Genomic DNA, 13,242 nt, shown 5'->3' with positions numbered 1-13,242 from the left:
GTCTCACCCTTTCAGAGGGCCTGATCCAGTTGGTGATCCCTCAGCCATTGGTTCATAGTTCATGTGTTTCCATTCATTTGGCTATTTGTCCCTGTGCTTTATCCAACCTTGGTCTCAACAATTCTTGCTCTTATAAACCCTCCTCATTCTCGCTAATTGGACTCCCAGAGATCCACCTGGGGCCTAGCCATGGATCTCTGCATCCAGATCCCTTAGGGAAGTGAAAATAGGTCTTGATGGTGGGAATTCTAAGCCCAAAGATGAAAAGAATCTTCTTAATGACAATGAGCTTTCGGGAAATGACAATTCTGTACGGTTTTATTGCAAATTAATGTTTTAAATGTCCACTCCATGATTGGTCTATAGGAAGAAGTATGAGTACAGACAAAAATCTGTCATTTGTGTTTTTTTCAATGTTTTTGCAAACATAGTCTGTCTAAGAATTTAATCTCTCTGTGATACAACAGATTTTCTTCATGCCAGCACATCATAATGTTCACTGTGTTCCTTGGTTTGTCACTTGAGAATGTGCAGTAGCACCAGCAGTGGAGGATGTCAAGGTGGCAGTTTTTACAGCAACGCATGTGTTAGCATTCTAAGTGTAAGAATTTATAGAGTGTGCAAAGGAATTTTGTGTTATTCAAATGCTTAAGCACTCCCTAAACAGGTTCTATGTGGATTACAATAAAACAAAATGACAAAACCTTAAAAGAAAGAAAAAAGAAAAGAAGGAAAGAAAGAAAGAAAGGAAGGAAGGAAGGAAGGAAGGAAGGAAGAAACCTACATGCTGTTAGTCATAGCTGAATGTGATTCCAGACTTCAGCTGAAATCCGAATCTAAACAGAGGATTTCTATCTGGAAGGATTAAGACCTCAAAGAGGAACCCTAGGGCAAAACTAGCCAATAACTGGTAGTTATGGAAACAAAGGCTCCAATCATCTATCGTCCTTCTGAGAGGTCTCTGTACTCTTAAGTCACTGTCTTCCCCTGTATCCTTAAAGACAAATCAGAAAAATTTCACTAAGATCTCCCAGATAATTTATGATAGCCAGTTGATAGTTATACTTAAAAAGGGAGAATATGGAAGGTAATGAAGGCTATCAAGTCTGTATACTATATCAATACAGGAAGTGCAAGGAATTTACTTGGTTTCATTGGATGTTCCCAACAGATGCAGGATTGGAAGATCTAGTAGAACAGAGCCTTAAAATTCCTAGCTGTTGAGGACCCATTTCATTATCCTCATGATTCCAAAGTCCCTGTGTTGTATTCCTGCATAATTTCTCTAGCTATGAAACATCCAAGCATGCCGAGAGGCTGGGGGTGGGAGGGTCTAGTCTACTGACGTCTTACACAGATGACCTGCCACTAATGCTACCATACCATAAATCATAATGCTATCACTAATGCTACTCTACCTGTCTATTCTAGATGGACTCAGTGATCCAGTTAAATCTACATTATCCATAAAATTTTGGATTTTTAAAGATAGAGAAGAACAATGTGGAAGTTTCTATGGAATATTGTAGAGCACTTTGCACAGAATCATGGTACTCTCCTAGAGAAGGAGAACTGTGTTTGGTAGGAAGGCTAAACACCCTCACCAGAAAGTTCTGAAATGAAAATTTCTTGACTTTTCAGGTTCCTGAAGATCTCAGGATACACAACTTGTGAATGTCAAAGGTCTACTATAATTATTTCACATGAGTGGTTTCTTACTATATAATCAAAGAGTATAATTTTATGAAAAATCCCACTATGTCATAACAATTTATTAACATTTATTTAGTACTTTTGAGAAAAGTACCTTAGTGCCCAACTGTAATTTAACCTAAAACTCAAGCTACATTCTCATAATGAGTCTATGTGATTTTCACATTAAGTTAGTGACTTAAATACTTTTAAAAGAACACTAAATTACTCATTTGTTTGATCTTTTTCAATGCTGTGCTACCAAATCCAGCATTATTAAAACAGATATAATTAACATAGCAAAAGATGCACTTAGAAGAACTGGTCATTAATTTAACTGTCCTGAACAATTATAGCTTGGATACTCCTTTTAATGTTTTGGGAGATTTTACCAAAGACTTAGCAAATGATCACACTATTCTAGTGATCTATAAGTTTCATAAATTTAAGCAGGGGGCTATTTTTAACATCATGAATATGATTCGAGGTCTAGATTATTCTAAGTCACAGCTAGAATCAAGAACATTGTTACTTTCATACTAAAACTACATCTTAAATTTTGTTAAAGAAACTCTTCTTTGAGTAAAATAAAGCAAGAATGAAACACCGGACCCTGGGTTACAAGAATCAACACAGTTTCAGCATTTATGGATAAAATTATGATTTAGAATATCCTTTAGGATTAAGTTAGAATTAGTTACAAATTTTCTCCTTCCTTTGCAAGAGATCAAAGGAACAGAAAAGATTACACGATGAACACATAGTGAAGGAAGAAAGAATACAGCAGAGAAAACGAAGTAGCAAGGTGGTATTTAGGAAACTTAAGTGCAGTGTAGAACACAGGCTGATAGATAAGAATAGAATTCCCAAAGGAAACACAGCCTTAAATGGAAGTGAAGTTCTAAATAATTTTGCTTTTTGTCTTTAATCGTGTACTCAGACTGTTCATCATGCTGTCATTCAGCTGAGCTCTTACAACACTTCCAAACATCTTAAGATAAAATTCAAAGCCTAAGTCTTAAATCCTATGGAGAGGTCCCATAACAATATTAGTGTTTTATTCCTTTCTTGCTTTCACTTTAGTTAAGGCAGAGAAGTCCAGGGAATATGTTCTTAAAATCCTAACAGATTACAGAAAGAAACAAGTACCTGGATAGCTAAGGAAGGAGAAAATCTACCCTCCAAATTTAATTTATGCTATATAAATTTTCTCTTGCAGGAACCTGAGAAGCAAAAGTGCATTTATTACTTTTCTCTTTTCTTGTGAACATTAATTTGAAAGTACAACGTTCCCATTCATTATTACCCATATTAGCATTGCTGATCCTAAAAATTATCTGCAATCAATAAAAAATGGGGGATTAAATCATCAACGTTTAATTTAACTAAACAGTGTTCTGGTTTTTGAACCAGTCATATAGTTTTACACACCAGATAAGCCTTGTCTTTGAAAAATTCTTCTTTCCCTGACCTTCCTTAATAACTCAACTTACAAGCTGATTGTTCTATTCTCCTCTATATTTTATTTTCCTTCTTTTATTGATTGTACCCCACCCCCATTGTTACATACTTTCTGGCTAGCCATAACATGAACAGACATCCTTTGCAACATGCTTCCTAAGCCCTGATGCTCTGCCCAAGGACATAGGACTAAGTCATGATGGACTGACTCCTTTGAAACTGTGAGCCAAACATAGCCTCTCTCACTGCAGTTGTTTCTTTTTAGCATTATTATTATAGTGTGTGTGTGTGTGTGTGTGTGTGTGTGTGTGTGTGTGTGTGTGTGTGTGTGTGTGTTTGCAGTACTAGGTATTAAGTGCAGCATCTTGCATATGCCAGGCAAACTCTCACCTACATGACTCCATTCCCAGTCCAACTTTCATTTCTATACACCCAACATAGCAGGCTTTTGTAAACTCCTCCCTGATCAAGCAGCCTGAATTGACAATTTCCTTTTAGAAGGGCTTATTTTTGCCACATCCATGCTGGCCCGAAATCTGGTATTCTGGGTATGAGTCTTAATATGACTCAAACGGCACCTAAGTCCATGAGGAATGGCAACAAGATAATCACTCATTTTAAATGAGCGAAGTGTTCTTTCTCTTCCCCCAGCTTCCCTCTCACAGATGACAATCTTGTCTGCATGAATGGTTTCACCACATGTTCACTGAAGTCCTTTTATGCAAGAAATGAGCCAGGCACTAGCCTAGAGTAGGAAACTCATGGTTCAGGAACTCATGTGCTGCTTACTTTTCTCTTTGTTGTGATAAAGAACTCTGACAAAAACAGTTTAAGAGAAGCGTTTACTTTGATTCATAGTTCCAGGTTATAGCCCATCATGGCAGGGTAGGTTTGGCAACTGGTTGAGAAGGATGGGCATATTGTGCCTACATCTGGGAAGCAGAGAACATGAACATTGATGATTAGATACTTTCTCCTTTTTTGCAAACCTAGTCCCAAGCCCACTTTAATAAATCTAATCAATACAATTATTCACAAGCAGACCCAGAGGCTAACCTAATTAAATAATCCCTCAAAGTATTCCTAGTAGCCTGTCTACTGGGTGATTCTAGATCCTGTCAAGTTGACAGACGACACTAACCATTAGTTGTTGCAGCTACAAGGACAGTCTAGGAGAGAACAACATTAACTGCAGTTGTACTCCATGCATGTGAAACACACAAGCCAAGGAAAAGCTGTAAGAGAAGGAATCCCTGGCAGTCCTAAACAACATTCAGAGTTGTTCTTCTCTAACTAGGGGATATTTTTTTTTTAGCTCATTAGAGTAATTGGGAATAGTGAAAACGGACGGCTGAAGAGCAGAAACTGTACTATTGTGTAGACATCCTAGACATGGATTAAATAGCAGGGTCCTGGAGTCTATTGTAACAACGATGGATTTTAACATATTACCTAAGGATTTATGCCACACATGATATATAGTATTTTTTTTTATTTCACACAACAATTTTGTGGGATTTTAATTTCCACTTTTGAGATGAATTAGTAGTATTCAAAAGATTAAGTGACTTGATGTCTTATAGATGCAGGGCAGTTTCAAGATGGGAACTTGTTCTTCTTTCTCCATGCCATGACTTGGATTTGTGTGAAGTTTTCCACTCAAATGCACTTTGAAGTGATAGGCTAGATACACCAGATATTTTTCTATAGGAGGTCAGTTCCAAGCAGCTGTCCACCAGTGGAAACATCATACTAGTTAAAGAATGGTCTCAGTTTAGATCTGCCTCTTCAGGCTGCCTTTCAGAAATGCTTTCTACTAGAATGGAAATCAAGATAACACAAGACATGATCTAGAGTGTGTATAAATTAAGCCTTTATTTTATGATCAAGATGCAATGTGTCTGGCTCAATGAATGTTTTGTAGAGATGAAGATATAGCAGGTAAAAGCTGTCTAAATTTATTTTTCATGTTTTCTATATCAAAATGACTTCCTCTACTGAAATATATATGAAAATTTTCACGCAATACTGTTTATGTGGGAAAATATTCCCAATTCTTATGAGTAGAACTAATGTTTAAAATGTTTAATTTCATGTTTTATTAATACATGAGTGGAACTTTGTCATTTCCTAAAGCATACTCATCCATGTCTAGTTCTGTGTCCCATAAAGTTAGAATTACTCCCAAAGTGTATTATTAATTTTAAAATTAAAACATTTCTTCCTTAGTCCTGATATTTGATACAAAACATGAATTACTGAGTAGTCGATTATAGAATGCATTTTTTTTGCTGCTGATGTTAATTAATTTTACCATTTTTTTTTAATTTGAGGGATAAAGACAAGGGATAAGTGATGCTAAATTGCACTATATCACAATATTTAAATGTAGGTTGCAATACTACATACAGAAGAATATAATTTTTGTGTAGTGATAATGCAATTTATAGTATTATTGCCTGTCATTTAATGAGATAAAAGGCCATTGGGTGTTGGTAAACATTTTATTGGAACAATAATTTAACACATGAGATTTAATTATTTGATTACAAAGCATTTTCTGGCTGTGTCATGTTACCAAGAAGACGTGCTGGTTCTTGAGATGATCACCTTAAGAAACTTAAGATACCCATCATTTTCTTCAAAAGAAAAAACAAAATATATCTTTAATCATGACATTTTAGATTTGGCTAATCTGCTCATTGTCTTTAAGGCTGTCCAGAGACTTCACATTTATATAATGATTTTGTGGCAGAGTCAGAATAAGACTCCTGTTTAGTCCACTTTTGCTTTCAACTATTCTACTCTTTCACTTTGTAAGACATATACTTATAAAAAAATGAGTAGTTTTAATCACCTACTGAACACAGATATTTTATATGAGATACAAACCTTCAGTGAAGTGTGATTATGATGCTGTATACTAATATTCATCTGAGATAGCAAAGCAATGGCATTTACCTTACATTTACGTCTCTGCACTGCACAGCTGTTGGAGAACCACAAGTCTGTCTCATGGCTGTAAATGTAACAAGAACAATAATGCGACCGGTTTTCAGATCTAAACTAAGTTAAATAAATATGCCATAGGCTAGTTATTGATAATGTATTTTTACAAAGAAATTAAATTTCAGATTTTTGAAGTGTGCATGTGCGTGAATACTGTGTGTGTATGTGTGTGTTTATTCCTACTAACATAATGTTAGTTTCATGAAAAGAAAAGAAGCATTCAATAATTTTGTTGGCTAAGTTTCCCTCAGTATGGATCACTATAAGTATGTCATGTGTAGGCAATGCTAGTAGTAAAAACAAATAAACCACATGTAAAAGAGAGGCCATCTTCTTATGGTTAATCAGACTGTTTCCTGGGATATAGTAAAAATGCAAAGAAAAACCATGTGGTAATATTAGAGTGAACATCAGCTGCCATGTGCATTGCAATATTTGTAAGTTATTTGTCAATATCTTGTTAACTGATATACTTACTGCCTGGACATATTTAACTGGAGCATCATATAACGAATAGAATATGTAAACATATTTTAAATATAAATATTCAGATACTTATAAGTATCTGAGGTCATGATTAAGAATGGTAATGAAGCTGGTCAGTTATCATAGTTTTTATTTCCTTTTTCACTACACATACTAATAGCTATCCCATTCGCATCACAGAAATGGAAAAACGTCAATGAAAGGGAGCAGAATACAAATACTGCTCTGACAAAAAAGGACTGTATCATGCCACGTTTCAAATCTGGCCTCACCTTTTAAGACATAAAGAAATTTGGATGAATGTTAAAAATGCAACTGTGTATTGTTCTTGTGACTCAAATCATCAAAGAATTGTTATCAGATCTGTATTTTATTTCAAACTTTATAAAACGTCGTCGTCTTGAAAACTAAATTTTTAAATGATGGTAATAAAAAGGCATCTGTTCTGGTCCTTTAAGGCATTCTGCCTGACATGGCTGGAAGCTCTGTTACCTATGAGCATCAAATAGAATGCCTTGCAAGTGTTGCTCAGCTTTTTCAATTAACCATTAGAAACTTAAAATATAATGCATCTCAACTATATGAAAAAAGTTTTGTTAAACTCTGAGTTATTGGGAGAAAAAACAAGATTATAAGAAAGTCATATAAGACACTTTAAAATATTAATTTCATATCACATGATTAAAAATTCTAGCAAATACATCCAGTTTTAAAAACAAATACAATTCATATTAATAATATTTGCAGAGGCCAAGATGAGCGTTGACTAATATCTCTGTTTAAAAATAGATGTATAAGCTAGCGTGGAACACAGCTACATTTTGATTAGACTTACAATACAATTTCTTCATGTCTACAACTGCTAAGCTTATCAAGTAGCATGAAATAATAAAATTTCAGTTGCACATTGTATTAATTACAGTGTATATTTTGGGGAAAATGTAAGTCTTCATTAGTTCTAATTTCTCATTTGTAAAAACAACTTCTTGTTCCTGTGACATGTTATGTAATGATCCCATCACAGCTACACATGATACTAAAGCACTGTAGTCTTATAATCTATACAGTGGAGCAGATTCACAGGCTCACGAAACACAAAATACAGGTGACACAAGAAGAGGCTCCAGGATGGTTAGCAGCTGCAGCTGCGAGGGGGTATTTATGATGATTTTTATCAGTCTTTCAGGCTAAACCAAGGAAACTGAGGATTTCTGCTCAGAACTGCTTTACATTAACAATTGACACATGAACAAATTTCTACTTCAGAGCTACTAGTATTACACTGTACGTGTGAATAATTTAAGTAAAAAAAAATCGTATGTATTTTAGTTAACAAGAGTATCATATATTGACTTGTACTTTAACAACAGCAGAAAAAAAAAAGAAAAAAAACAACTAGAGCCCATCCATGGGTTCCACAGACACCCTAACATGCGCACGAAAGATGCATCTATTGACTAAGCTTTGAAGAGGAAGAGGCAACTGTAAGTCCTCTATGTTGTCAAGAAATATAAAATATAAATTAGGTAATAGTATTGTCTGACTTTCAAAACAATTACTTCTTTCCAACCCTTGACTTATGTTGTCAACACCAAAATCATGTTTCTCCACACTAAAAAGAAAGCAAAATTCCCACCCTGAGATACACTGGAGGTCTGTATTTCCTTTGCTGCCTTCTTTGACTTCTGCTGTATGGATTTTCACTGTCCTGCCAAGTCACAAACAGTCTCATGGAGTCAGATAACTATGACAGTGTTATACTCATTGCTATAACTAAGACAGAGATACAGTTGATGACAGAGAAAAGTCTTCCCCAGGATTCCTCATTAATTAAAAGATAATACTATGGAATTCTTTTAAAGAGAAAATCTTGAAAAGAATCTTAAATTCTGGAAGCTTCCATGAAACTTTTTAGTTTTCCAGTCGTTACAGAGAGGTGGCTCTTAGACACTTGAGTTCCTTGTACTCTTATCTTTCTTCTCCTGCAACAAAGGACCTTGTTCCAAAGAACATGTGTTTTTATCTCAACTTTGTTTAGGTCCTATGATTTTTTTTTTGGGTAATATAATTCTAACTTATGTGGATCAGTAGTCTATAATTTTCTTTAATAGAAGTTGAGCTACAGAACACCATTATGTAAGAGTTAGATGCTAACCTCTGTGAATACATATAAATATTAAAACAGTCAAAGCCACTAAGAAGAGAATATCTTGTTAAAAATAAAGCTACATGAAATGACTTCTTAACCAAAAATAGAGCTTGCCTTACTTGACACCAATGTATGTAAAACAAATGCTTCAGGAGGAAGTATTGCCTATTTTTTGAAAAGCTCTTAGAAACATTGTGAGAAATGTCTATAACAATGTGAGAGTTATCTCTCCAACTCCACATTCTACCTAGTAGCCAACTTGAGAATATACTTTAAAATATTTTCCCCCAAGGAAATATTCCATACATCTTGGTTAAAAAGACTGTATATAAACACAATGGTTATGTTTATGTGATACAAACTTCTTTTAGCATGAATACATATGTCGGTTTCACAGGACAAATACAGTAAGGAAGGACAACAAACTCCAGAATGTGTTCTTATAACTCTAGCAACAGTAACAGGTCCTTGGCAAACTCACAGATTTTTTTTTGGGGGGGGGGCACAATCAGGGAGGATTTATGCATTTGTCACTGGTCACTTGGATACTATTGCAGAGAACTGCCTAAGACTGTTTTGTTTCCTTCCACACCATTTCACCATGATTTTGCTTTGATTTTCATATTTTAACCTATTAGTGAATGAAACAACATTGAAATCCACAAAGGAATTTACACAAAATATTTTATGCCTATATGTATCAAATTCCTACATAATATTCTGCAAGGAATGAACTTGGAAACTTTCTGAAATCTATGCTAATAGTGTTTGTAAAGCTCCCTTTACAAAGTTCCCATGAATTCTCTTTTGCAGCTAACATTACATATATATGCAAATGCTCTAATTACACAAATAGAATGTGCTTTGCACATCTGTCATTATTGTTGTGAACGTCATTCAGATCAGGTCTCAAGGATGGGTATGCATTACCAACCTGCAATGGCCTCTGTTTGTCGCTGCTCTTAGGAGATTTCAACCCACTTGTTTGCTGCTGTAACAGGAGTTGTCTTGCTGCCTGGAGAGCCTGAAAGTAAAAAGGAGAAAACAGCTAAATATTTGTTAAAACCTGGAATGGCTTGTCAGTTGTTCCTTACTTAATATAAATGAGGACCATCAACCTTCTTTACACCATTATTCTTTTTTCTCTTGACATGTAAAAAAAATCACAGAATATACCTATATACATTTATTCAAAATCCTGCAGATGCATGTAAACCTGCAGGACATAAATCTAATTTGTTGAAAGTGCTCAAGAAGAGAAAATCACAAACTGCATCAATAACCTCATTCCCACAGAACTTATCTCTGAGTGTTCCTAAAATGCCCACTCCCTTTCAAATTATCATTCAATTTGCATTTTCATATTACAATTTTGAAGCAAAGACAGTAGACTTCAAGTGTTACCGGAAGCTGTAATTAAATTTGACAAATCAACATCAGATTATCTTGAAAGTGAATTAATAAGGATTTTCACTAAGATTAAAAAACACTTTTTGTACTTACAATTCAAGGGGAAAAAACCTCTCCTTTGACAAAATAAAGTGCAGTTTTAATGCCAAATAAAATTGAGTGGGTTTCATTTGCATTCTTAGCAAAATCAGAGAACAAAGAAATTACCACTCAACCAATCAGGTTTGTTTCTGTGTATGACAGAATACCAATCAAAACAGAAGATGTTTTCATTTATTTTTATGTTTTCTTACCCACTCAGAAAAAAATAACAACATGATAAATTAATGTATGCATGCCTTTTCCTAGAGAAGGGACAGGTTGGTGAATGGACTATATGAATTTACATAAACTAGTGCCAGAAACCAAAATACATTTCATATTACTTAAAGGGTTAGCACTATTAAACCAGTATTTTAAAAAAGTTCTTGAGTGCGCTTATTTAAAAATTATTTTTTTCTGAGTTCCATGAACAGTAGAGATGAAATTTTTCAACATAAAATTAAGTCTTGTCTGACATTGTTCTTCATTGTTTTAGAGTACAAGATAATTTTTTTCCCATTTTGGAAAAAAACACAGCTCAATATTCTCCTATAATAATTAAGATTCTCAGCTGATAAAAAGTACAATTTTGATTGGGATCAATAATCTGGTTTTTGAGTGAGTTTCTAGTATCCATGACAACAGTTGCTTTGACAAGATGTGCATATGGCTTTACACGCCAGCTGGTGTGAACAATGTTTGAACTACTGCATTGAGATGCTGAGCAAACAGAAAAAGTTGCCACGTCTTAACCCTCAGGGAAAGCAGTCGTCCCCTGATCAATTATGAAAAGACAGAGAAAGGGCTGCTACAGTCTGGCTCCAAGCAAGTTTTCTGAGAAGGCAGGCAGACACAGAAGCCAAAGTAAACAAACTGGATGCACTAGCACCCTCTGCTAACAACACTGATTTGTCTCCCATAGCAGGACCCAGCACCCTCTGCTAACAACACTGATTTTTCTTCCATAGCAGGACCCAGCACCCCCTGCTAACAACACTGATTTGTCTCCCATAGCAGGACCCAGCACCCCCTGCTAACAACATTGATTTTTCTCCCATAGCAGGACCCAGCACCCTCTGCTAACAACACTGATTCTTCTCCCATAGCAGGACCCAGCACCTTTGCAAAGCGTTGCTTTTGTATTTGGAAGCACATTTGCACACAGTGATGATTTTTTTTTCCTTTCGGGCATCTGTGAGCTTAAAAAAAAGTTTGTCAAGTAATTACAAGTCAAACTAAGTATTACTAAGGATGGCACATGTCAGTGAATTCAGGCAATGTATTATACGCTTCAATATGAGGATAAACTAAACATTAATTCCATAATTATTTATTATCATAAAATTCACTGGAAAATTCCTCTCCATGTTTGATAATATACACTTCCCCCTTTCAATTCTGACCTAAAAGAATAACGATGAGTGGTAACTTTCAAATTCATATTACTATAGTGTGACTTGAGCTGTACTTATGTACAACTTTAAAAAACAAACAATGAAAGCAATTACTTTCCACACACTTTGCCCTCTGAGCTCTCTCTTGCACGTATATATGTACATATGTTTCTGTAAAAAGTTGTTGTCCTTATACCATTCTAATCAAAACTGCTTAGAATCTTGGAACAATAATGATATGCAATAAAAGCAATCATAGAAATGATAAAATACGGTCCCCACATTTTGACAAATGGGCAAACAATAAGGTCTAGGGTTGTCATTTACTTTGTTTAAGGACTCGAAACTATTTATGAATGCTTTGTTCAAGGTCACCTGCCTTCCAGATGAGTGTGCATTTCAGTGTCCCATACTCTTTCTATTCTGTCAAATAAATCAATCTTTAATTAACAATGAGCAAAATTCTAGGAAAAGAAAATATCTAATACCATAATGAATTATGCTCCCTTGCAAAGATGGCAACTCCGTTTTTTTCCTTTTTAGAACTTAGAAAAAAGATGTTATAATCCTTTTATACTTGAATTTTCAAGTTAACATAATAAGTATTATTTATGGATAATGTTTCTTTCCTTAAATACTCCACTGAAACCTGATAGACCTTTAAACCTTTATAATATCCTCATCACCAGGTCAGTCATTACTAACACAATTTCAAAATTCTAGAGTAAGACACAAATCTTAGAGTATGTCAAATCTAGGTTTCTTGTTTTGCAGACAAGAACCTGAAGAATCCATTCCTCTGGCACAGGACTAACATCTCAAGGCAGTAGGAGAGCCCAGTCATTTGTCTGGTTCCCAAGCTCAGGGCTCACTTACCTTGTTCACTTTATCGGCATTTCTGAAAGTATCCTTCCATCCCAACATCAACAATTAATCATTGTCCTATGTGAACACCAGTGCTATAGAAAAATACTAGAGAACTAGATATACTAGAACTTTGCTCATGAAAGTATGGCTAGGCAGAGGCATACACCCTCACTCCTGGTAAGGGAGTAATAATAACATTTAAAAGGGGAGCTGGTTAGAGTATGCTTCTTCAGTTCTTAATATTGCATATGTGCTTAGAGTATCTTTAAAATACTTAAGTCTCATCTTCCAATACAAGTGCTTAGGAAAAATAAGAGTCACTTGCCTGTCTCCACATTGTTTTGGGAGCAATAACAATTGCTGTAATGAACATAAGAAGTGGGATAACAAAAAATAATCTTAAGCATCCATGCATGATTTAAACCCCATAGGCAGAAATCCCTGGCAGTTTGTATTCAAGCTGCATGCATCATATGACATTTTTATTCCCAATATTCTAGATAGTTTTTTAGGACTAAATTTCAATAAACAATTGCTCAGAGACACTTGCCTCAACTTTATAATTTATTATTGTAACTATTCAAAAAATGAAGGTTATGAAATAAAACACTTTCATTAATATAAGGTACTGTGTCAAATTACACAAATTATTAATTTGAAAATCACTTGCTCATTATATATTGATGAATACAA

The 13,242-nt window shown here is 34.8% G+C and overlaps 1 protein-coding gene across 12 annotated transcripts in view; it reads right to left on the bottom strand.

The window, feature by feature from the left end:
- Positions 1-13,242, bottom strand: part of Foxp2 (forkhead box P2) — a 559,890-nt gene that overhangs the window by 148,870 nt on the left and 397,778 nt on the right. For 11 of the 12 annotated variants that reach the window (XM_052719603.1, XM_052719609.1, XM_052719610.1 and 8 more), the window contains one exon: positions 9,732-9,821. In XM_052719603.1, coding sequence (XP_052575563.1) covers positions 9,732-9,821 — 90 coding nt within the window. Of the gene's footprint in view, positions 1-6,114; positions 6,173-9,731; positions 9,822-13,242 lie in introns of those variants that run through there. The other variant, XM_052719617.1, reaches the window with a different exon arrangement.

Source organism: Peromyscus californicus, unplaced genomic scaffold (genome assembly GCF_007827085.1).
Source record: "Peromyscus californicus insignis strain IS unplaced genomic scaffold, ASM782708v3 Scaffold_6__1_contigs__length_162567912, whole genome shotgun sequence".
Taxonomy (NCBI): Eukaryota; Metazoa; Chordata; class Mammalia; order Rodentia; family Cricetidae; genus Peromyscus; species Peromyscus californicus.
Note: the sequence above shows the minus strand (reverse complement) of the source record. Positions and strands in the feature narration are given on the sequence as shown.